Source organism: Lucilia sericata, unplaced genomic scaffold, assembly GCF_015586225.1.
Source record: "Lucilia sericata isolate MDLA Ls3-8-SP2 unplaced genomic scaffold, ASM1558622v1 Contig000491F_arrow, whole genome shotgun sequence".
NCBI classification, from domain to species: domain Eukaryota; kingdom Metazoa; phylum Arthropoda; class Insecta; order Diptera; family Calliphoridae; genus Lucilia; species Lucilia sericata.
This window is the reverse complement of record NW_023994505.1, coordinates 217,014-242,484: the sequence shown is the minus strand read 5'-3', so window position 1 is coordinate 242,484 and position 25,471 is coordinate 217,014. Positions and strand designations below refer to the sequence as shown.

The following is a 25,471-nucleotide window of genomic DNA, read 5'->3' as shown; positions in this document are numbered from 1 at the left end:
TGTTAAACTCGGGATATCTACTTTTCAAATATTGCTCAAAGTCAAAAAGTCGAGCGTAGAAAAAATGAGATTTCAAGATTTGTTTAAATTATATACGTTTTACAATATTTATTAATTTTTTCGACTTTTCGACTCATTCCGATCTACATATTTCGAATTTTATTTACCAATAAAAATTTCTACGAGATATTTAACGACTTTTTTTTGACAAAAAGTCGATTGTTCAAAGTATATTAATAGAACCGTATAATAGCAGAGCTTAGATACGTTGTAGCGCTTTTTATAAATATACCAATTAATTGGCAACACTAATGACTACACACTACATAATTGCTTTAAATGGTAGTAATTAGTTAAAGCGAAAAATTATATTTTCTATTAAAAATATAACACAATTATTAAATTTGAGACAAATCTACCTATATTTTTCATAACCAATCATAAAAAATTACCTTCAGCACATACAGGTAGTTGAAAAACTAATTAACTTAAACCCTAAAGGGAAAACCCTAAACCCTACTACTATTTTTAGCAACACAGAGAGACGCACAATTATTTTCCCGGCGAATTCCATACAATTCGCTTTGATTATTTTCAAATATTTTTTTTCATTCGACTGACAAACGTTCTTTCATCTTCAGCAATTTACAATTTCTTGTGTTTAATTTGTGAAAATAAGTGAAAAATTAATGAAATTTATTTAACAATTAAATTTGTTTATTTTATTAAACAAAAATGGATCGTTTTGTTACGCGCACACCCACATGGAAAACTTTAAATTATTCTTCTGTGGTGGCGGCACAAAAAACTCTACCGCTTACGAAAAAGACACCCGGTGATAACAAAAAGAAGCCTTTGCAGCCGAAACAATTAAGTGAAGTCTCAGTGCAGTCATATGATTTTGATAAACGCCTAGTGGATTTATTGCCTGGAACAGAACCAGCAAATGCTGAGAATTTCAATGGCAACAGCAATGACAGTGGCTTAAGCAGTGCTTCTAGTATATCACCACAACAGGCAGAAGACTATGTTCCCGTTTACCAGCCCAGTCCCTACAAAAAGCTACTTACACCCACAAAAAAGCCAATGGGTAGGTTTAAAGGTTAAGAGAAATTGTGTCTAAACAATATATGAAATTTCCTTCATTTGTTTCAAGAAAATTGTTTTGTTTACTTTTGCAAAAAGTTTGTTTTTTGTTTAAATTCTATTTGTTTTAAATTATGTGTACAAAATTTGTTGTTTTTACGGGTGGGTATTAATAATAATAAATGGCAACATTTCTTTATCTGCTGAGGCAATGCCTTTTTGTTATAAAGAGAGCAGACCACATGAATGTCATAACAAAAAGGGAGAATAATAAAGTTGAGCTGTCACTTTTACTTATTCCAAAGCAAATTTCATTTTATTTCTTTTGTTTTTTTCTTTCTATAAAAAAATAAACAAATTATTAAAGGCGCAAATATTTATTGGTATTTATTTTGTAAAAATTAGGTAAATTAGCTGATTATATTGATTGTCCTGTTGAAAAGGAAAATGATACATATATGACAATAACAGGCTCACCAAAAACGCACAATAAAGTAGTGGAAACTGGCCTCCAACATAAAAAGACCTTGGAAGCGAATAAAGTACTAACACAGCAAGTTCAAGGAACTCCAGAGAGGCCAGCAATAGCCGCCAACAGTATGTTAATGGCACGTATACAAAGGGATCTGAATAGTCCCTCTGCTGCGGCTAGAATGAAAGCTTTAAAGGCCATGAAGTGAGTTACAATTTTATACTTGACATTACATATTGTGTAATATTTTTTCTGGAAATTTCTAGATCTCCCACTAAATCTGCTTATAATCATTTTGACATTCCCGAGGCCGAACAAAGTCTTCATATACCCGAGCCTCCTAGTCTAGAGGAAATTATGCGCAATATTGTCGTTTATGTTGAGGTGCGTTCTGGAGAAGATAACCGCTCAGCTGGTGTACGTAAAGTTATTGAAGCGCTGGGCGCTCGTGTTAATTTAAGTTTAAATCGGTAAGTTTTCTAAAGATCTTTATTTTTTATTTATTTATTGTGATTTTTAGTATTGTTTATGTATGTTTTTTTTTTTTAATTCTAGTGATACTACCCATGTAATTTTTAAAGATGGCCTAATGTCTACCTTTAAAAAAGCTAAACAAATGAACATACCCATCGTTTCAATTCTATGGATTGAAGCTTGTAAGAATCAACGTCGTATATGTGATCCCAAAGATTATCCCATTTCAAATTTGGATCGTTATGAAAATCCAGAGTTGTATACTAAAATGAAGGTGAGTTTTCTTTCTTGAATTCTTTATTTTTGCCCAAAAAAGGGAAAGTGAAATTGTATAAAAACTAGTAAGAAAGTAAATAATTCTGAACTGAAATTTTGAACTAAATCTGAAATGGAATGGAATTAGAACTGAACAAGAGCTTAACTAGAACTGAACTGGAACTGAACAAGAACTGAACTAGAACTGAACAAGAACGGAACTAGAACTGAATTAAAACTGAACTAGAACTGAACTAGAACTGAACTAGAATTGAACTAGAACTGAACTAGAACTGAACTAGAACTGAACTAGAACTGAACTAGAACTGAACTAGAACTGAACTAGAACTGAACTTGAACTGAACTAGAACTGAACTAGAACTGAACTAGAACTGAACTAGAACGGAACTAGAACTGAACTAGAACTGAACTAGAACTGAACTAGAACTGAAGTAGAAGTGAACTAGAATTGAACTAGAACTGAACTAGAACTAAATTAGAACTGAACTAGAACTGAACTAGAATTGACTTGAACTGACTTGAACTGAACTAGAACTGAACTAGAACTGAACTAGAACGAACTAGAACTGAACTAGAACTGAACTAGAACTGAACTAGACTGAATGAACTAGAACTGAACTAGAACTGAACTAGAACTGAACTAGAACTGAACTAGAACTGAACTAGAACTGAACTAGAACTGAACTAGAACTGAACTAGAACTGAACTAGAACTGAACTAGAACTGAACTAGAACTGAACTACTGAACTAGAACTGAACTTGTACTGAACTAGAACTGAATTAGAACTGAATTATAACTGAACTAGAACTGAACTAGAACTGAACTAGAACTGAACTAGAACTGAACTAGAACTGAACTAGAACTGAACTAGAACTGAACTAGAACTAGAACTGAACTAGAACTGAACTAGAACTGAACTAGAACTGAACTAGAACTGAACTAGAACTGAACTAGAACTGAACTAGAACTGAACTAGAACTGAACTAGAACTGAACTAGAACTGAACTTGAACTGAACTACAACTGAACTAGAACTGAACTTGAACTGAACTTGAACTGAACTTGAACTGAACTTGAACTGAACTAGAACTAAACTAGAACTGAACTGCAACTGAACTTCTTCATAATTTTAAAAGTGTTTTCAAATTTTGTATGTTCGAAGTCTGTTCAAATTAACTTTAATAAATTAAAATAATGTTTTTTTATGAATAGACACGATTTAGAGATAATTTCGACTTTTTGAACTTAATTCAAGTTTATTATTAAAAAATATTGAAAATATTTGGTTTTTTTAATTATTTTCAAAATTGGTAATGTGTGGAAATTGACCTCAAAATTAATTAAAATTATATTTTTATAAATCCCCAACAGTTTTTAAAATTTGTTCGAAGACAAGTTCAAATTTTCGAACTTCATTAAAAAATATTTTATTTTATTTAGCGCTACCGCAATATGAAAACGTAAATCGAGGTATAAGTGTAATATTAAACACAGATTTTCCTCTCTGATTAACTGCAAAATTTAAACAGCAATAATCTTTCAAGGTCGTTTAAAATTTAACATTTCAAGTACTTATTATAAGATTTACATCTTCTACATTTAAGACAACTCATTCATTCACATTCTACGTTTTAATGTACAAAAGATTACACCTGTCTTGCCTAACAAAACACATAACTTTCTTACAAAAAAATATGAAAACCAAAAATTCTACTGATAACAATTTAAAAATCTAGACCCAGTTACAAAGCAAGTGCAAATTTATTTTGATATGAAAGTAAATTTATAGTTTTATTACAGCGAAATCTTTAATAAGACAGTTTTCAAAAAGTCTTATAATAAATTTTATTTCTTATTTTTAATTCATTTAAAAGTAATTTTTAAATATTGTCTAAGATTTGAAATAAGTACATATTTAAGTGGCTATCAAAAAAGTTTTTGTTCAAAAAGTTAACAGTTAAATAAATGGCGATAAAAATGGCAACCAACAAAAACACTCAAGATAAGCAAAGGTGTAGGCCGCACAACACCAATGATTTCTTTTTTGAAAGTTATCTATATTAAAACAAAAAAATTAGAATGTCAGTTTTATTTTAAACCATTTATAAATTTTCTTACTCATTTATTAAGTGATGAGTAAGTAAACAAAATGTTTTCTTTAACAATGTTAATTTCAATGACCATAAACATTCCTTGAGTTTTTGTTAGTTAAAAAAGCATAAATTTTTCTTGAAAACATGTTAAAGGCTTAATCCTTTATTCTATTTTATATGAGTGTTATTTGCAAATTTTACTTTTTAAGGTAAACACAGTCCATAATAATATGTCTTGATTTGCACGTAGTCTTTTTATCACTTTGTAGACGCGCTCTACCTTAACGTGTTTGTTGATAAATTTTCATTTAGATTTCTTTATCAGAAAAAAATTAATGTGTAATGAAATGTATTTGATTTAATTTTGTTTATCACTAGCTAAATGCACACATTTTTTCTTTAAAGTTTTTGTTGTTCTTGTTTATATACTTAGGTAATATTTACAAAACAAAAACAATTTGTAGCGGGCATGGAAAATTAAGTACTATTGTTAATTCATAAGTGCATATATTGGATCAATAAAACTGAACTAAAACAGAACTAGAACTGAAGTAGAACTGAAGTAGAACTGAACTAGAACAGAACTAGAACTGAACTTGAACTGAACTAGAACTGAACTAGAACTGAACTAGAACTGAACTAGAACTGAACGAACTGAACTAGAGCTGAACTAGAACTGAACTAGAACTGAACTAGAACTGAACTAGAACTGAACTAGAACTGAACTAGAACTGAACTAGAACTGAACTAGAACTGAACTAGAACTGAACTAGAACTGAACTAGAACTGAACTAGAACTGAACTAGAACTGAACTAGAACTGAACTAGAACTGAACTAGAACTGAACTAGAACTGAACTAGAACTGAACTAGAACTGAACTAGAACTGAACTAGAACTGAACTAGAACTGAACTAGAACTGAACTAGAACTGAACTAGAACTGATCTAGAACTGAACTAGAACTGAACTAGAACTGAACTAGAACTGAACTAGAACTGAACTAGAACTGAACTAGAACTGAACTAGAACTGAACTAGAACTGAACTAGAACTGAACTAGAACTGAACTAGAACTGAACTAGAACTGAACTAGAACTGAACTAGAACTGAACTAGAACTGAACTAGAACTGAACTAGAACTGAACTAGAACTGAACTAGAACTGAACTAGAACTGAACTAGAACTGAACTAGAACTGAACTAGAACTGAACTAGAACTGAACTAGAACTGAACTAGAACTGAACTAGAACTGAACTAGAACTGAACTAGAACTGAACTAGAACTGAACTAGAACTGAACTAGAACTGAACTAGAACTGAACTAGAACTGAACTAGAACTGAACTAGAACTGAACTAGAACTGAACTAGAACTGAACTAGAACTGAACTAGAACTGAACTAGAACTGAACTAGAACTGAACTAGAACTGAACTAGAACTGAACTAGAACTGAACTAGAACTGAACTAGAACTGAACTAGAACTGAACTAGAACTGAACTAGAACTGAACTAGAACTGAACTAGAACTGAACTAGAACTGAACTAGAACTGAACTAGAACTGAACTAGAACTGAACTAGAACTGAACTAGAACTGAACTAGAACTGAACTAGAACTGAACTAGAACTGAACTAGAACTGAACTAGAACTGAACTAGAACTGAACTAGAACTGAACTAGAACTGAACTAGAACTGAACTAGAACTGAACAAGAACTGAACTAGAACTGAACTAGAACTGAACTAGAACTGAACTAGAACTGAACTAGAACTGAACTAGAACTGAACTAGAACTGAACTAGAACTGAACTAGAACTGAACTAAAAGTGATCTAGAACTGAGCTAGTCAAGAGACTTCATACAATAATCCATAGTCACTAAACTAATCCTCATATTACTAGAATAGACTAGAATATAGATCAGACCAAAATTTATACGAAACATAGAAAAGCTAAAAAGTTATTTAATTTAACACTTAAATTTTCCATTCCTGACTTGTACATTACTTTACAGTACTAAAAGGGTTGATGATAATAACTTGCAACGAACCATCCATTATAGTTTTTTTTTTTTTATTAGTTAAAAATATGATTGAATGAGTGTATGAATCAGTGTGTGTGTTCACTGGTAGCAATTTTGTTTTCCTAATTGTTTTTACATTCTCTTCTTAATTTCATTATTAATTTGAACAACATGATAAGATTTCAAAAAGTAATTTGTTTTTACTGCGTGTGTTTATTAATGGCGTTTACTTTAACTTTTCAAAAATTTTCATTTGCGGAAGTTTAGTAATGAAGTTCAAGTTCATTTCATAAATTATACCACCTTTACTTTTTTGACTGCATTAATTGCAGGTTTTCCTTAAAAATATAGATTTGTTTTTTTATTTTTTTTTAATCTTAACTTATGCAGATTTTATAAATCTTTGTGGTTTATGTTTTATTATTTGCTTTAAATTGTTTTTAACTATATATTTACACATGATTTAAATAGTACAATTAAACAATTATTTTTTTTTTTTTGTGTTGTTTCTTTCATTTTTAAACTAAATACTTAAAAATATAGCTTTTTTTAAGCAAAATCATTAAGATAAATGAAAATGTTTGAGATTTTTTTTTTATAAGTGCTGATGAAAATTTACTATTTCTTAAATTTTATATAAAAAACAGATAAAATTTAAATGCTTTTTCTTTTATAGTTTTTAAACAAATATTTTGTTAGTTAGTGTTTAAGTACATAAATACTAAAATTTGAACTTTTTGTAAAAAAATTTGTGTAAAAAGCTGTTTAAAAAATAGGTTTGTATTTTAAATAAGTTTAAAATTTGTAGATATAACTCTATAATTAAATAGTTAGTAATGATTGTAGTAAAATAATTTTGAAAATCAGTTAATATTTGTGTTTAGAAGCAGATTTTATGTTGAAATAATTTAAAAATTATGACAATTTTTAAGTGGGAAGTTGAAAAATGTAAAAATTGACCTTAAATAACACTAAAATTAATTTTTTATGAATCTCCTTAATTTAAAAATAATTTTAAGAGCTTTAAAAATTTTTCGAAATTAATTTCGAATTTTCGAAATTAAGTTCGAGTTTTCGAAATTAAGTTCGAATTTTCGAACTTCGCTTAAATAGTTTATATTTTGAAAATACTTTAAAATTAAATGAAAATTTTAAAATTTTTAGGTACAAATATGCAAATAGAATCAGAAATTCATATCAAATTAAGAAATTTTCCAACAAATTTATTAAATATTTTTTTAAAATAAAAAGATAAATCTTCAAATTTGTTATATTATTATTAAATATTTACAATTTATTAATAATTTTTATTTTTTTGCAAAAATGTTTAAACAATAACAATTTTAGTCATAAAACTTTAAATTTAAACACAAATATTAACTGTTCTCATATTGATTATCTGTTTTCAAATCTGATTAACAATTCGATTTTCGTCTTTTTTAATTTCAAAACTCAAAATGATTTTAAACATGTTCTTCTCATCATGCTATCACAAACAATTTTTACTTGCAATATAGTTTTCTTGATTTTCTTTATATTATCACCTCAATATCATTAAAGTTTACATCATATACACATACAAACTACAATTTTAAATTAAAATTCTACTACTACATATATAACTGGAAAAGTTTTCGATAATAAAAACTTTTCTAGGAATGGCTAAGTAGCTTAAAGCGGCGGCACATTCTTTGTTAAAAAACTTAATTAAAACGTTCGCATAACAAATGCTTAGTAGTAATAAACATCACGATAGTGTTACCTCTAAACACATCATTATTAGGAAACCAGCTATGGTACCCCAAGTAGCAATGGTACCATTACCACTGGCATGAGCCTCGGGTAATATATCATCGGCTACTATGTAAATCATGGCGCCAGCAGCAAATGACAAAGCATAGGGTAAAATAAGACTGGCAAATGTTACTGCTACAGCGCCCAGAATACCAAATATAGGCTCTACCATACCCGATAATTGGCCATACCACAAGGATCTCATGACACTGAAACCGGCTGCATGTAGAGGCAAACTAACGGCTAGACCTTCAGGAAAATTTTGTATGCCAATGCCTATAGCTAAATTACGCGCAGATTCAAAGGTGGAAGAGTTAGAAGAACCGACCGCACCAAAACTTACACCCACTGCCAAACCTTCGGGTATATTGTGCACCGTAATGGCCACCACTAACAACATAATACGTTTCCATTGAGCCACGGCACTTTCAGCCTTTGTTCTCTCCTCTTCGGTAGCCACATAGGTATGATTGGTACGTTCAACATCTATATTAGGCTTCTTACGTCTCCTAGGTTCATTATGACTATGCTGGGCACTTAAACAATCAGAAAAACTATCCATACTTTTGGCAGCATCCATAACACCCACACTGTTCTGACTATGTTTCATATCATCCATGGCAATATCCGCTTTATCTTTATTACTCTGCGTCATTTGTATCATCATATTTGAAGAGTTTAAACCCAAATAAGACATTAGTTTATCACAGCCATAAACAAATATGGCACCCAATAGAAAACCTCCAGAGACGGGTAGAAAAGCATAAACGCCATATAAATGGGAATTTTCAGCCATTTCAATGGCCGGCGATAAAAGCGACCAAAAGGAGGCGGCTATCATTACACCAGCCGCAAAACCCAAAGCGGCATCTAAAGATTTGCGTTGATTGCCTCGCAGAAATATAACACAAGCGGCTCCAGCCGCTGTTAGGCCCCATGTTAGCAGAGTGCCCAATAAAGCTTGAGTAACAGGACCATAACCCGCAATCATTCTGTGTAATTTTGTTTTTCTTTTTATTACTATTGTCTGTCTTCTTAAAGTTTTTGTTGATAAACGTCTTTTATCTGAGTTTATTGTTTTCTTGTTCTTTTTTTTATTAATATTGTTTGCAAAATGATGACAATTTAAAGTTTATCTGAAATGTAATAATATTAAAACACTTTTTTAATCACACTATCAAAAAGTGATGTGTTTTCTTTTTACAAGTTATTTAAAAGAATGCTTTAAGTACTTATTACCTTAGCTTGGCTTCCTTGTATGCTTCATTTAAAGGATAATTTAAAATTAACAAATTGCTACAACAACTTTATACTTTGCTCTTTTATTGTGTAGTGCATTTTAATTGTAAATTTTTAAATCGTTTTAAACTTCAGCAACTTGTTTATGCCTTCAATACCGTTGCCAATTACTTTTGACTTAAATTATATACATTTTCAATGGAAAAATTGCTTAAAGGAATCCCCTTGCATTAATCCATTACATTTAAATATATAAAAATATAAAATTAAACGTTTTTATTTAATGTTCTTAGAATAATTAAACAAATTTAACAATCACGCGTTTTTTTAGATTACGACTGATAATATTTTATAAATATAAAGATGATTTTTAAAGATTAATTTAATTGTTAATCATTAATATATTATGTAAATATTTAATTATTTAAAAAAACACGTGGTTAAACTTAATGCAAAATGTAATTTTACAAAATGGTAATGTAATTGTGGAAATAGGAAGTTATCTAAAAATGAACTAGAACTAGAATTGTAGAAACGCTGAACTAGAACAAAACTAGAACTAAAACTCAACTAGAACTGAACTAGAACTAAACTAGAATTGAACTAGAACTGAACTAGAACTAAACTAGAACTGAACTAGAACTGAACTAGAACTGAACTAGAACTGAACTAGAACTGAACTAGAACTGAACTAGAACTGAACTAGAACTGAACTAGAACTGAACTAGAACTGAACTAGAACCGAACTAGAACTGAACTAGAACTGAACTAGAACTGAACTAGAACTGAACTAGAACTGAACTAGAACTAGAACTGAACTAGAACTGAACTAGAACTGAACTAGAACTGAACTAGAACTAAACTAGAACTGAACTAGAACTGAACTAGAACTGAACTAGAACTGAACCAGAACTGAACCAGAACTAAAATAAAACTAAACTATAACGAAAATATTGCTGAACTAGTACTAGCACTGAAATAGTATTGAGCTAAAACTAAACTAGAACTGAATAAAAGATATTTAAAAATTTTCAAGTCAGACTTTTATTTGACAATTTATCGTTTTAAGAAATAATGGTTAAAACTGATAAAAATAAAATCGCAAATATTTTTGCGATTATTATTCAGCTTAAGTATTTTTAATTTAATTTTCATAAAAAGACAGACATTTGACTGTAATTAATTATTAAAAAACCCAATATGAATAAATTATATTAAGCACTTTTAAACAGAAAAGGGAATTCAAATTAAATAAAATTACAGTTCTATTAAACAGAAAACAAAAAATACAAAATACGGGCAATTGCTAGAAAGAAAACTTAAAGAGATAATTAAAAAATATACTTGAATATTAACTAGAGTAAATGAGTTGATTATTTTACATTTCTAAATAATTTTCTCTAAATTTATTAACTAAACTTTAAATAATAACAAATATTTTAAGTATGTTACTAAGTAAAAAACTCAATTCTGAATGCGGAATTACTTTTTCTTAATTTTTGTGGATAATAAAAACTAAATAATTTAAATTTATTTGCAATTTAAGTCGCCTATCGCAGGCATATCTGTGCATTCAGATATTTACTTTCATTTTTAATTGAGAAATAGGGTTTCAATTAAGATCATGCAATTTAAAATTGATTAAATTGTAAACAATTGCAATAAAAACGAAAGACAACGTCATTGCCCTTAAAATAATTAAAAAACTGTAAACGACAATCCATACTAATTTATCTCAAATTATAATGAAATTCTGTTTTTATTATAAAATAAACAAAACTGATAAAAATTTTACATATTAAATAAATAAAAACGTTTCTATGTGGTCACTTGAGGAGGGAAATGCGATAATATTGTTTATGCCGGACATATTCTCGTTCTTTCTCTTTTTCTTCTTTCTATATTCAAATCTTTCTATGCTATTTTTAACGCCCTTTGACTACATTGTCAAGGGAGCCAGCCAGCAACAATTTAAAGCAGCACATTTTAAAGCATTATTTTCAATAACTTGTTTAAATGCCAGTTGACTTTATGTACTTAGCTTTTGTTTTTTTGTTCAATATTTACCTTTAATGTGTTGGCTGGAAGCAGATGAAATTGCCACGTTCCTAATCTTGATAATATTTAGTCAAATTGTTGACTAAACACCATAAATAATGAATGAGATAATAACGAGTGTATGATCTCAATAGGAATAACAATGTTTATATTTTTAGTATAGAAGACGACACTACTTTACAACAGCTATAATAACAATTAAATGAAGAGAACTGACTCCCACTTGGCTGCGCAACAAAATAAATGTTTTCTTTTTTTCTTCTTCAATATAATTTACAAAACCAGCTGCTATTCTTTAATTTAAAACAAAATAGCAGATTTATTTATTTTATTTTATATTTTTAAGTTAATAACGCCCTTTTGGTTAACTTTCTTAATGTATTTGTTTTGTTATTAAGCACAAAATATTTCATTTATTGTTAATATTTTTTCGTATTGTTTTTATTTAGTTGTTTTGTTTTTTTTTTGTACACCACGAATTCTTTATATTCGTCTCATCTTTTCATTCTTTTCTGACTTCGTCACGATTTACTAAATTATAAAAAACTTTTTTTAAAGAAGTAAATTGAATGATTCTTTTTTTATTATAATTATTTATTTGTAATTTTCTTAACACCACCACCGTTTAACCATTCACTCCACAACTAATTCTCTACTCAACTAACGACGACATTGAATTGTTAATACTGTCAGAAGTTTCGCTTTGCTTGTCTTGCTCTTTTATACGTTATTTTTCAGTTGAGTTTTACTTTTAATTTATGTTCTTTTTATTTCTATTTATTTTACTCTCTTATTCACTTGTTTTTATAGTATTTTATTTCTATATATGCTTTCCCAACCAAAACTCTGAGGGCAATTATTTGGTTGTTATCATTAAAACGTATCTGCAGCTGCCAGTTCTCTTAGCTTTTGTATTTTAAAGTTTTCTTTTTTCAAAACAGCGCTACCAGAGTGTGTGGTTATGAGATACATGTTGAGGAGTTTTTTGTACAACTTAAGTGTAATTAAACTAAACAAGAACTGAACTAGAAATGAACTTAATGAAATGAAAACGTGTGTAGAACAGCGTAGAACAGAACTAGAACTGAACTAGAACAACTAGAAAGAACTAGAGACAGTAATGAACTAGAACCTGATGAACTAGACTGAACTAGAACTGAACTAGAAACTAGAACTGACTAGATGAACTATAACTGAACAGAATGAAACATAGAACTTAGAACTGACTAGAGACAACTGAACTAGAACTGAGAACACTAGACTGAACTAGAACTGAACTAAAACTGAGAACTGGAACTGAACTAGAACTGAACTAGAACTGAACTAGAAAAATAGACTATGAACTGAACTAGAACTGAATAGAACGAACTAGAACTAGACTGAACTAGAAATGAACTAGAAGAATAGAATGAACTAGAACTGAACTAGAACTGAACTAGAACTGAACTAGAACTGAACTAGAACTGAACTAGAACTGAACTAGAACTGAACTAGAACTGAACTAGAACTGAACAAGAACTGAACAAGAACTGAACTAGAACTGAACTAGAACTGAACTAGAACTGAACTAGAACTGAACTAGAACTGAACTAGAACTGAACTAGAACTGAACTAGAACTGAACTAGAACTGAACTAGAACTGAACTAGAACTGAACTAGAACTGAACTAGAACTGAACTAGAACTGAACTAGAACTGAACTAGAACTGAACTAGAACTGAACTAGAACTGAATTAGAACTGAATTAGAACTGAACTAGAACTGAACTAGAACTGAACTAGAACTGAACTAGAACTGAACTAGAACTGAACTAGAACTGAACTAGAACTGAACTAGAAATGAACTAGAACTGAACTAGAACTGAACTAGAACTGAACTAGAACTGAACTAGAACTGAACTAGAACTGAACTAGAACTGAACTAGAACTGAACTAGAACTGAACTAGAACTGAACTAGAACTGAACTAGAACTGAACTGAACTGAACTGGAAGAACTGAACTAGAACTAGAACTAGAACTGAACTGAACTGAACTGAACTAGAACTGAACTGAACTAGAACTGAACTGAACTAGAACTGAACTAGAACTGAACTAGAACTGAACTAGAACTGAACTAGAACTGAACTAGAACTGAACTTGAACTGAACTAGAACTGAACTAGAACTGAACTATAACTGAACTAGAACTGAACTAGAACTGAACTAGAACTGAACTAGAACTGAACTAGAACTGAACTAGAACTGAACTAGAACTGAACTAGAACTGAACTAGAACTGAACTAGAACTGAACTAGAACTGAACTAGAACTGAACTAGAACTGAACTAGAACTGAACTAGAACTGAACTAGAACTGAACTAGAACTGAACTAGAACTGAACTAGAACTGAACTAGAACTTAACTAGAACTGAACTAGAACTGAACTAGAACTGAACTAGAACTGAACTAGAACTGAACTAGAACTGAACTAGAACTGAACTAGAACTGAACTAGAACTGAACTAGAACTGAACTAGAACTGAACTAGAACTGAACTAGAACTGAACTAGAACTGAACTAGAACTGAACTAGAACTGAATTAGAACTGAACTAGAACTGAACTAGAACTAGAACTGAACTAGAACTGAACTAGAACTAGCACTCAACTAGAACTGAACTAGAACTAGCACTCAACTAGAAATAAAATAGGACTGATCTAGAACTGAACCTGAACTACAACTCAACTAGTGTAAAACTTTTACCTTTTATTACATTATTAAAAATTTCAGTGCAGTCTTCTGGGTATATTCCGGCACTTCAGAAATTAAAATATTACCAACTTGAAACCATAAAAAATCTACTACTTACCAAGTAGCTTTCTTTATTTATTTAAGCATTATTTATGATATAATTAGTTATAATTTTGTCTCTGAATACATTTGCAAAATGAATTCAGTAAAAATTTTGTAAAATAAATCATTTCCCAACAACAAAAATATTTTATCTCAGACAAAAAGAAGCTGTTAAATTTTTTCAAGTGTAGGCTGAAATATTTGAATAATTTTATAGAGAGTAGTTATTTTAGTTTTTATACGCTAGCGTCATCAAAGTAAACAAATACGAAACGCAATACTAAAACAAACGTAACGATTAATTGGGCACGTAGTGTCAGTGTAAACATTTCATCAGTTGGATACACTCTACCTTTTGCTTGTTTTAAATATCTATGTATACTTTGAATAAAGATGACTTGACACTATACTTTTAGGGATTTACATATATTTATACAGACTTATATGTTATAAGATTAGATATGTTGAATTATTTTGGTTTTGATTTAATAAGTACTTTTATTCAAAGAAAAGTAATTATGTCAAAATGTTTTAAGATATTAAAGCAAGGATATAAATTAAGTTTGTTATATGTATAGAATTTATAATCGGGATCTCTTGAGAGATATTATGAAAAGTTGATCCGTAAAAAAGGTACCTTTTGAGGGAAATAAAGGTAACTTTATAACTTTCAAAATGTACTTTTTAAGAAGAAATTAGCTTGAAACTATTGCATGAAAAGCTCCCCTTTATTGTATTGAATACTACAGTAAAATTTCAATTTTTCATTTTCAATTTCAGCGCGTTAAATCTATGCAACCAGACTCCGAGTGCAATAAGCGTATACGTGCCAAAGCTGGTGGCGGTGGCACACCTAAAGACACCACACCCAACCAAAAGACTGGTAATCTCAAGAAGACCTCCACACTTATCGGTGGCACACCAACTAGTTCAACAAACAAAAAGAAGACTGATATAAGCCAATTCTTTAAGAAATTGGAAAGAGCAACACCAACATCTACTTCCAAAGTAAATGCAGGTGGCGACATCACAACAATACCAGAATCACCAGCAACACAATTATTAAATCGCATTCATTCCGAATGTTATACACCCTTAACGGAATTGAAAAAGAAAACCACATCCTCTAAAGAAAATAATAATAACAACGATATAGAAAACAGTAACGAAGACAAACTCGAGGAAAATGATGACAATTCCTCTAATATAAGATTGGGAGTAAAGAAGGCTTTAAATTTCCTACCGGGTGATACAGTTGAGGCAAGTTTCAGTGCCAATGTTACGACAAGACGTAGAAGTAATAGTGTAGTGGTGCAACAAAAATCTACCGTAGACATTAAGTGTGTAAATGAGGAGTCATCGCCCTTACCCCAGGGACGAGGGAGAACTAGAAGACATAGTCTAATGCCAAACCATGAAATAGAAGCTACCACTAATTCATTGGTGACAATGGCTATATCGGCTACACCCAGTAAATCTACTAGACGTCGTAGTTCCATACACACACCCAAAGACATGTCAATGGTGATCAGCGAAACCCCCAATAAAATGAATAATATAGAACCCATATTGGAGGAAACTAATGAAATGGAAAAGGAACCAGTACAACAAACCAAATCTGTTACAAAAAGACGAACATTATATGCGGCCAAGACAATGGAGCAAACCGAGTTATTACAAAATGAAACACACAAAGATGTAGAGATAAACAGTACAAAAACCACACGTAGACGCACTTTATATGCCCACAAAACAATGGAAACATCGGAAATTAATGAAGTGGTAGACAAAGTATTAAGTAATGTTTCCACCAGGCGTAGAACTTGTTTAAATCTTAAATCTTTAGAACAAACGGAAATTAAGGAAGTAATGGATACAACAAATACACCGGACAAAAGAACCCCTCTAGTGAATAGCAAAATTTTGGAATTAAGCAACGAAGTGGAAATGAAAACGCCACCCACAACCAAAGCGGCGGATAAAACCATAAGTAGACGTAGAACTTTATATGGAGCACAAGCCTTTAGTCCCAATGTTACTGCCGGCAGCAGCATTTGTATAACACCCACTAACTTCCAAACGGGTAAAGTAGCCAGCTCTACTCTTTTGGAAGATAGTGGCAATAGAAGCAAATTGGTGGCAACACCACCGGCTGATGCCACAACTGGTAAACTATTGGAAGAGACCGAACAATGTGCCACACCATTGATATTTAGTTCTACACGACAGCCCACCAATAAAAGACGCACACTCTTCGATGTGTCAATGGATATTATAACACAACGTTTGCAATGTATTAATCAATCAGCCAGACGTTCGCTGGCACCTCCTACTCCCTCAGCCGAGGTAGCCGTATCCACTCCTTTAGATACGCGTAAAACTAATCATTCTTCAACTGAGACTTTAAATGAATGTACAAATAGTAATGATGGCTTGACTAGCTTAAGCACACCCGAGGCAAATACCTTGAAAAAGAAACGTAAATTGTTTATGCCCGAAATGTTGGTTACACCGCCACCGGCAGTTTCTAGTGAAACAGCTAAGGAAACGGAAACATTAGTCAACACTGCAAACAAAACTGCCAACACAAATTCTGTTACTAAGCGTCGTAGAACCTTGATGCCTATATCTCAACCACAACCTACCACAAGTGTTACGCTTAAAGAATCAACTAGTAGCTTGGAACGTACTCCCAATGCCCGGAAACGACGCAGTACTTTAGATTTTGAACAAATCAAAAATATTAAAACAAACAAGGAAGCCTCTACGTCAAGCAGCCAGGAATCTGTTAAAGCTAAAAAACAACCCGTTTTAGTTTATACAAATATGCATCAACAGCAAATCGATGTCATACGTGAGGTTGGTACCACAACTCCTACACCTAATAAACACTAGAGCATGTTACTCCTTAAACAGTTCCTAGCAAAATTTATTACACACATACAAAAAAAAAACATAATTATGTTTTAATATTAATTACAAATCTACAAACAATCCCCCTTAACAACAAAATCCTTACTATAACTATCACTCTAGTTAAAAATATGTATATAGTTTTGTTTATTGCTATTATATTTTGTTCACTTTTGAATTCTAGTTGAAGTTAATTTGTTTAATTTGCAATTTAATTAAGTTGTTTTTAAAAATTTTATTTTCATTTCCTTTCATTATTAGTTCTTGTTCCAAATATTATTGTTCGATACTTTTTTTTAACTTTTTTTTTTGGCTCATAATTCATAACAAATAATTGTATTAAAAAGTTTTAACAAAACTTCTTTTTTATAAAATGCTATGAATAAAATGCCTTTTTACTATTGATTGAAATCATTTTAAATTGTTTAAGCTTAATAAATTTGAATAAAAACATAATAGAAATTTGTAAAGAATTCATTTCATTCATTTGTTTATTTCATATGTAGAATGTAATTTTTTTATATTTTTGAGCTTTTTTTCGTATTTCAATAAAATATTTACAAGATATTTTGGTGTTGCAATTATTTTCTTTTTATTTAATGTTTACAATAAACTTTGAAACATTAACAAAAGCATAATTTGTAAAATTAGTTAGTAGATTTGTTGTAGTAATTTGAATACTTTGATCATCACCCTAATTAGAAAATTTGTCCCAAAGCTTTATAAAAAAAATTCTTTCAAACTCACGCTTTCATTAAAAATATAACGTATTTGATCATAAACTTGTTTATTTTTTATAAAGTTTGAAAAATTCGTATTTGGAATTATGTTTTATGCGAAAATAATATGTTTAGAAAAATGGAAAATTTCTTTAGATGAAATAAAACGTTTTTTTAGATTTTGAATTTTTAGTGAATGAAAAATGAAAATTAAATTTTGAGAGTTTTTAGAAAATTTGAAAATTTATTTTTTTGTGAAAATTTAGATTTTTAGTGAAAAATCGAATAAAATGTTGAATGGAAATAAGATTTTTACAGAAAACTTTTGATTTTTAGTGAAAGTTTTGGTTTTATTAAAAAATTATATTTTTAGTGAAAAAAATTGGAATGTTAATAAAAAATTAGATTTTTTGTCAAAATTTTTATTTTTGTTAAAATGATGGGAAATAGAATTTTTACGAAAAATTTTGAATTTTTAGTGAAAACATCAGATTTTTAGTGAAATTTTTGTATTTAATTTAGATTAGACTAGCCCATAGACTATAGACTAGCCTATAGACTATAGACTAGCCTATAGACTAGCCTATAGACTAGCCTATAGACTAGCCTATAGACTAGTCTATAGAGTAGACTATAGACTAGACTAGACTATAAACTAGACTACAGACTAGACTATGAACTAGACTATAGATTAGACTATATACTATATTATAGACTAGACTATAGACTAGACTATAGACTAGACTATAGACTAGACTATAGACTAGACTAGACTAGACTAGACTATAGACTAGACTATAGACTAGACTATAGACTAGACTATAGACTAGACTATAGACTAGACTAGACTAGACTAGACTATAGACTAGACTATAGACTAGACTATAGACTAGACTATAGACTAGACTATAGACTAGACTATAGACTAGACTATAGACTAGACTATAGACTAGACTATAGACTAGACTATAGACTAGACTATAGACAAGACTAGACTATAGACTAGACTATAGACAGACTATAGATAGACTATACTAGACTAGACTATATTAGACTATAGACTAGACTATAGACTAGACTATAGACTAGACTATAGACTAGACTATAGACTAGACTATAGACAAGACTAGACTATAGACTATAGACTAGACTATAGATTAGACTATAGACTAGACTATAGACTAGACTATAGACTAGACTATAGACTAGACTATAGACTAGACTAGACTATAGACTAGACTATAGACTAGACTATAGACTAGACTATAGACTAGACTAGACTATAGACTAGACTAGACTATAGACTAGACTATAGACTAGACTATAGACTAGACTATAGACTAGACTATAGACTAGACTATAGACTAGACTAGACTATAGACTAGACTATAGACTAGACTATAGACTAGACTATAGACTAGACTATAGACTAGACTATAGACTAGACTATAGACTAGACTATAGACTAGACTATAGACTAGACTATAGACTAGACTATAGACTAGACTATAGACTAGACTATAGACTAGACTATAGACTAGACTATAGACTAGACTATAGACTAGACTATAGACTAGACTATAGACTAGACTATAGACTAGACTATAGACTAGACTATAGACTAGACTATAGACTAGACTATAGACTAGACTATAGACTAGACTATAGACTAGACTATAGACTAGACTATAGACTAGACTATAGACTAGACAATAGACTAGACAATAGACTAGACAATAGACTAGACTAGACTATAACCTAGACTAGACTATAGACTAGACTATTGAGTAGACTATAGACTAGACTATAGACTAGACTATAGACTAGACTATAGACTAGACTATAGACTAGACTATAGACTAGACTATAGACTAGACTATAGACTAGACTAGACTAGACTATAGACTAGACTAGACTATAGACTAGACTAGACTATAGACTAGACTAGACTAGACTATAGACTAGACTAGACTAGACTATAGACTAGACTAGACTAGACTATAGACTAGACTATAGACTAGACTATAGACTAGACTATAGACTAGACTAGACTAGACTATAGACTAGACTAGACTATAGACTAGACTATAGACTAGACTAGACTATAGACTAGACTGGACTATAGACTAGACTAGACTATAGACTAGACTATAGACTAGACTAGACTATAGACTAGACTATAGACTAGAATATAGACTAGAATATAGACTAGAATATAGACTAGAATATAGACTAGACTAGACTAGACTGTAGACTAGACTATAGACTTGACTATAGACTAGACTATAAACAGGACTTTAATTGTTAGTTTTCAGTATCAAAAAATTAAAATTTACCTTAAACTGCAAAATAACGTTTACTTGCTTACATTACAATAGTTTATTATCTATAGGTAATAGATAGATTATTTGCGTGCCTAAAAGTATACTTTATTTGTTAATGTTTTTTATTTTTATTGCTGATCTTTTATATTTGCTTTAGCGGCAGGTTTATATCTAATTGCTAGTAGAAACAGTTTTATTACAAAACTTACAATAAACACTCACAACATTCCTTTAATTTATTTTTATTTATGTTAATCATATTCAGAAATTGATTATTTCTTATTAATTTATTTATTATTTCTTTATTTTCCAACTTTTTTAAGGCCATTAACAAACTGGGTGTTTTTACCCTTGAAAGTACGGTAACTGATACCACCACTCATCTAGTAAGTTTAGAGCCAAGAAGAACTTTAAATCTGCTAAGAGCTTTAACGCGTGGTCTATGGATTTTGGAATATTCTTGGATATTAGATTCACTAAAGGCCGGACATTGGTTAGCAGAAGAACCACATGAACTAAAAGACTTTTCCAGAGGCATAGAGGTACATAAATATTGAGAAAAATAAACAAAATGAAATATAAAACTTCTTAATTGACCCCTCCTTACTTTCAGATTTGTCGCTCAGAACGCCAAGCTTTTGGTAACAACTATAAATGTGACCTTTTTCACAAATTTGGTGCCTTTTATATATCCTCACAATGCTGCCCGATTAGTAAGGAAAATATGTGTGAACTAATAAAGTTATGCGGTGGTCGTGTGGTTAATGCCCGCCAAAAGGCACGTTACATTATTGGTGATGCCAATAGAACATTGGAGGATAAATTCTATTTAACCCCATATTGGGTTTTAGATAGTATAACACAAATGCAATTGATGAAGATACAAAAATACATGTATCCTTTACCAGATGCTACAAACAATCCCCCTTAACAACAAAATCCTTACTATAACTATCACTCTAGTTAAAAATATGTATATAGTTTTGTTTATTGCTATTATATTTTGTTCACTTTTGAATTCTAGTTGAAGTTAATTTGTTTAATTTGCAATTTAATTAAGTTGTTTTTAAAAATTTTATTTTCATTTCCTTTCATTATTAGTTCTTGTTCCAAATATTATTGTTCGATACTTTTTTTTAACTTTTTTTTTTGGCTCATAATTCATAACAAATAATTGTATTAAAAAGTTTTAACAAAACTTCTTTTTTATAAAATGCTATGAATAAAATGCCTTTTTACTATTGATTGAAATCATTTTAAATTGTTTAAGCTTAATAAATTTGAATAAAAACATAATAGAAATTTGTAAAGAATTCATTTCATTCATTTGTTTATTTCATATGTAGAATGTAATTTTTTTATATTTTTGAGCTTTTTTTCGTATTTCAATAAAATATTTACAAGATATTTTGGTGTTGCAATTATTTTCTTTTTATTTAATGTTTACAATAAACTTTGAAACATTAACAAAAGCATAATTTGTAAAATTAGTTAGTAGATTTGTTGTAGTAATTTGAATACTTTGATCATCACCCTAATTAGAAAATTTGTCCCAAAGCTTTATAAAAAAATTCTTTCAAACTCACGCTTTCATTAAAAATATAACGTATTTGATCATAAACTTGTTTATTTTTTATAAAGTTTGAAAAATTCGTATTTGGAATTATGTTTTATGCGAAAATAATATGTTTAGAAAAATGGAAAATTTCTTTAGATGAAATAAAACGTTTTTTTAGATTTTGAATTTTTAGTGAATGAAAAATGAAAATTAAATTTTGAGAGTTTTTAGAAAATTTGAAAATTTATTTTTTTGTGAAAATTTAGATTTTTAGTGAAAAATCGAATAAAATGTTGAATGGAAATAAGATTTTTACAGAAAACTTTTGATTTTTAGTGAAAGTTTTGGTTTTATTAAAAAATTATATTTTTAGTGAAAAAAATTGGAATGTTAATAAAAAATTAGATTTTTTGTCAAAATTTTTATTTTTGTTAAAATGATGGGAAATAGAATTTTTACGAAAAATTTTGAATTTTTAGTGAAAACATCAGATTTTTAGTGAAATTTTTGTATTTAATTTAGATTAGACTAGCCCATAGACTATAGACTAGCCTATAGACTATAGACTAGCCTATAGACTAGCCTATAGACTAGCCTATAGACTAGTCTATAGAGTAGACTATAGACTAGACTATAAACTAGACTACAGACTAGACTATGAACTAGACTATAGATTAGACTATATACTATATTATAGACTAGACTATAGACTAGACTATAGACTAGACTATAGACTAGACTATAGACTAGACTAGACTATAGACTAGACTATAGACTAGACTATAGACTAGACTATAGACTAGACTATAGACTAGACTATAGACTAGACTAGACTATAGACTAGACTATAGACTAGACTATAGACTAGACTATAGACTAGACTATAGACTAGACTATAGACTAGACTATAGACTAGACTATAGACTAGACTATAGACTAGACTATAGACTAGACTATAGACTAGACTATAGACAAGACTAGACTATAGACTAGACTATAGACTAGACTATAGATTAGACTATAGACTAGACTATAGACTAGACTATAGACTAGACTATAGACTAGACTATAGACTAGACTATAGACTAGACTATAGACTAGACTATAGACAAGACTAGACTATAGACTAGACTATAGACTAGACTATAGATAGACTATAGACTAGACTATAGACTAGACTATAGACTAGACTATAGACTAGACTATAGACTAGACTATAGACTAGACCTATAGACTAGACTATAGACTAGACTAGACTAGACTAGACTATAGACTAGACTATAGACTAGACTAGACTAGACTAGACTAGACTAGACTAGACTATAGACTAGACTATAGACTAGACTATAGACTAGACTATAGACTAGACTATAGACTAGACTATAGACTAGACTATAGACTAGACTATAGACTAGACTATAGACTAGACTATAGACTAGACTATAGACTAGACTATAGACGAGACTATAGACTAGACTATAGACTAGACTATAGACTAGACTATAGACTAGACTATAGACTAGACTATAGACTAGACTATAGACTAGACTATAGACTAGACTATAGACTAGACTATAGACTAGACTATAGACTAGACTATAGACTAGACTATAGACTAGACTATAGACTAGACTATAGACTAGACTATAGACTAGACTATAGACTAGACTATAGACTAGACTATAGACTAGACTATAGACTAGACTATAGACTAGACTATAGACTAGACTATAGACTAGACTATAGACTAGACTATAGACTAGACTATAGACTAGACTATAGACTAGACTATAGACTAGACTATAGACTAGACTATAGACTAGACTATAGACTAGACTATAGACTAGACTATAGACTAGACTATAGACTAGACTATAGACTAGACTATAGACTAGACTAGACTAGACTATAGACTAGACTAGACTAGACTATAGACTAGACTATAGACTAGACTAGACTAGACTATAGACTAGACTAGACTAGACTATAGACTAGACTAGACTAGACTAGACTAGACTAGACTAGACTAGACTAGACTAGACTAGACTATAGACTAGACTAGACTAGACTATAGACTAGACTAGACTATAGACTAGACTAGACTAGACTATAGACTAGACTAGACTATAGACTAGACTATAGACTAGACTAGACTATAGACTAGACTGGACTATAGACTAGACTAGACTATAGACTAGACTATAGACTAGACTAGACTATAGACTAGACTATAGACTAGAATATAGACTAGAATATAGACTAGAATATAGACTAGAATATAGACTAGACTAGACTAGACTGTAGACTAGACTATAGACTATAGACTTGACTATAGACTAGACTATAAACAGGACTTTAATTGTTAGTTTTCAGTATCAAAAAATTAAAATTTACCTTAAACTGCAAAATAACGTTTACTTGCTTACATTACAATAGTTTATTATCTATAGGTAATAGATAGATTATTTGCGTGCCTAAAAGTATACTTTATTTGTTAATGTTTTTTATTTTTATTGCTGATCTTTTATATTTGCTTTAGCGGCAGGTTTATATCTAATTGCTAGTAGAAACAGTTTTATTACAAAACTTACAATAAACACTCACAACATTCCTTTAATTTATTTTTATTTATGTTAATCATATTCAGAAATTGATTATTTCTTATTAATTTATTTATTATTTCTTTATTTTCCAACTTTTTTAAGGCCATTAACAAACTGGGTGTTTTTACCCTTGAAAGTACGGTAACTGATACCACCACTCATCTAGTAAGTTTAGAGCCAAGAAGAACTTTAAATCTGCTAAGAGCTTTAACGCGTGGTCTATGGATTTTGGAATATTCTTGGATATTAGATTCACTAAAGGCCGGACATTGGTTAGCAGAAGAACCACATGAACTAAAAGACTTTTCCAGAGGCATAGAGGTACATAAATATTGAGAAAAATAAACAAAATGAAATATAAAACTTCTTAATTGACCCCTCCTTACTTTCAGATTTGTCGCTCAGAACGCCAAGCTTTTGGTAACAACTATAAATGTGACCTTTTTCACAAATTTGGTGCCTTTTATATATCCTCACAATGCTGCCCGATTAGTAAGGAAAATATGTGTGAACTAATAAAGTTATGCGGTGGTCGTGTGGTTAATGCCCGCCAAAAGGCACGTTACATTATTGGTGATGCCAATAGAACATTGGAGGATAAATTCTATTTAACCCCATATTGGGTTTTAGATAGTATAACACAAATGCAATTGATGAAGATACAAAAATACATGTATCCTTTACCAGATGCTAGATCCGCAGCATCTCAACCACTGCCAGTGGAAAGAAATAATTAGTTGAAGTTTTATAAAAGATTTTATTCCTGTTCAGTTAAACTGTTTATTTTTTTTTTTTAGTTTATTTTATAATTTGTTTCTTTTTTCTTATATTTTTGTATTAAAATTTAATTAATTTACTAAAATACATAGTAAAATTTTACATTGTGTAATAATATTGTAATAATTTTCTTTAAATGTTTTTATTCTTATGTGCTTAGACATCTATCTATATATTTAAAGACAAGTTGGAGAAATTATCTCAGTTATTTTAAATTAAAATCTATAAATTGTAATAAAGCT

General features: G+C 30.1%; 2 protein-coding genes across 3 annotated transcripts; one reads left to right on the top strand and one right to left on the bottom strand.

Moving 5' to 3' along the window:
* The first annotated feature begins 602 nt into the window (after nt 1-602).
* Nucleotides 603-25,231, top strand: LOC119605498 (microcephalin). Of its 2 annotated transcripts, none has more exons than XM_037958651.1 (9): nt 603-1,090; nt 1,492-1,762; nt 1,825-2,028; nt 2,114-2,306; nt 15,116-17,194; nt 20,615-20,833; nt 20,905-21,069; nt 24,555-24,773; nt 24,845-25,231. In XM_037958651.1, the coding sequence occupies exons 1-9, from the start codon at nt 736-738 to the stop codon at nt 25,187-25,189; spliced, it is 4,050 nt and encodes a 1,349-aa protein (XP_037814579.1). In that variant the 5' UTR covers nt 603-735; the 3' UTR covers nt 25,190-25,231. The 2 variants fall into 2 exon arrangements, with proteins under 2 accessions (XP_037814579.1, XP_037814580.1); XM_037958652.1 differs by lacking the exon at nt 603-1,090 and adding an exon at nt 1,097-1,491 and having other exon boundaries at nt 1,558-1,762.
* Nucleotides 7,932-12,368, bottom strand: LOC119605499 (zinc transporter ZIP11). The gene is made up of 2 exons (XM_037958653.1): nt 11,518-12,368; nt 7,932-9,347 (listed from the first exon to the last, which is right to left on the bottom strand). The coding sequence occupies exon 2, from the start codon at nt 9,200-9,202 to the stop codon at nt 8,165-8,167; it is 1,038 nt and encodes a 345-aa protein (XP_037814581.1). The 5' UTR covers nt 9,203-9,347; nt 11,518-12,368; the 3' UTR covers nt 7,932-8,164.
* Nucleotides 25,232-25,471: the final 240 nt, after the last annotated feature.

What these genes read in the sequence shown, in the direction of transcription:
- LOC119605499 (XM_037958653.1), bottom strand. Translation starts at nt 9,202, where the DNA reads ATGATTGCGGGTTATGGTCCTGTTACTCAAGCTTTATTGGGCACTCTG.
- LOC119605498 (XM_037958651.1), top strand. Translation starts at nt 736, where the DNA reads ATGGATCGTTTTGTTACGCGCACACCCACATGGAAAACTTTAAATTAT. An exon ending in AAAGCTTTAAAGGCCATGAA is followed by an intron (nt 1,763 to 1,824) that starts GTGAGTTACAAT and finishes GGAAATTTCTAG; the next exon opens with ATCTCCCACTAAATCTGCTT. An exon ending in ACTTTTCCAGAGGCATAGAG is followed by an intron (nt 24,774 to 24,844) that starts GTACATAAATAT and finishes CCTTACTTTCAG; the next exon opens with ATTTGTCGCTCAGAACGCCA.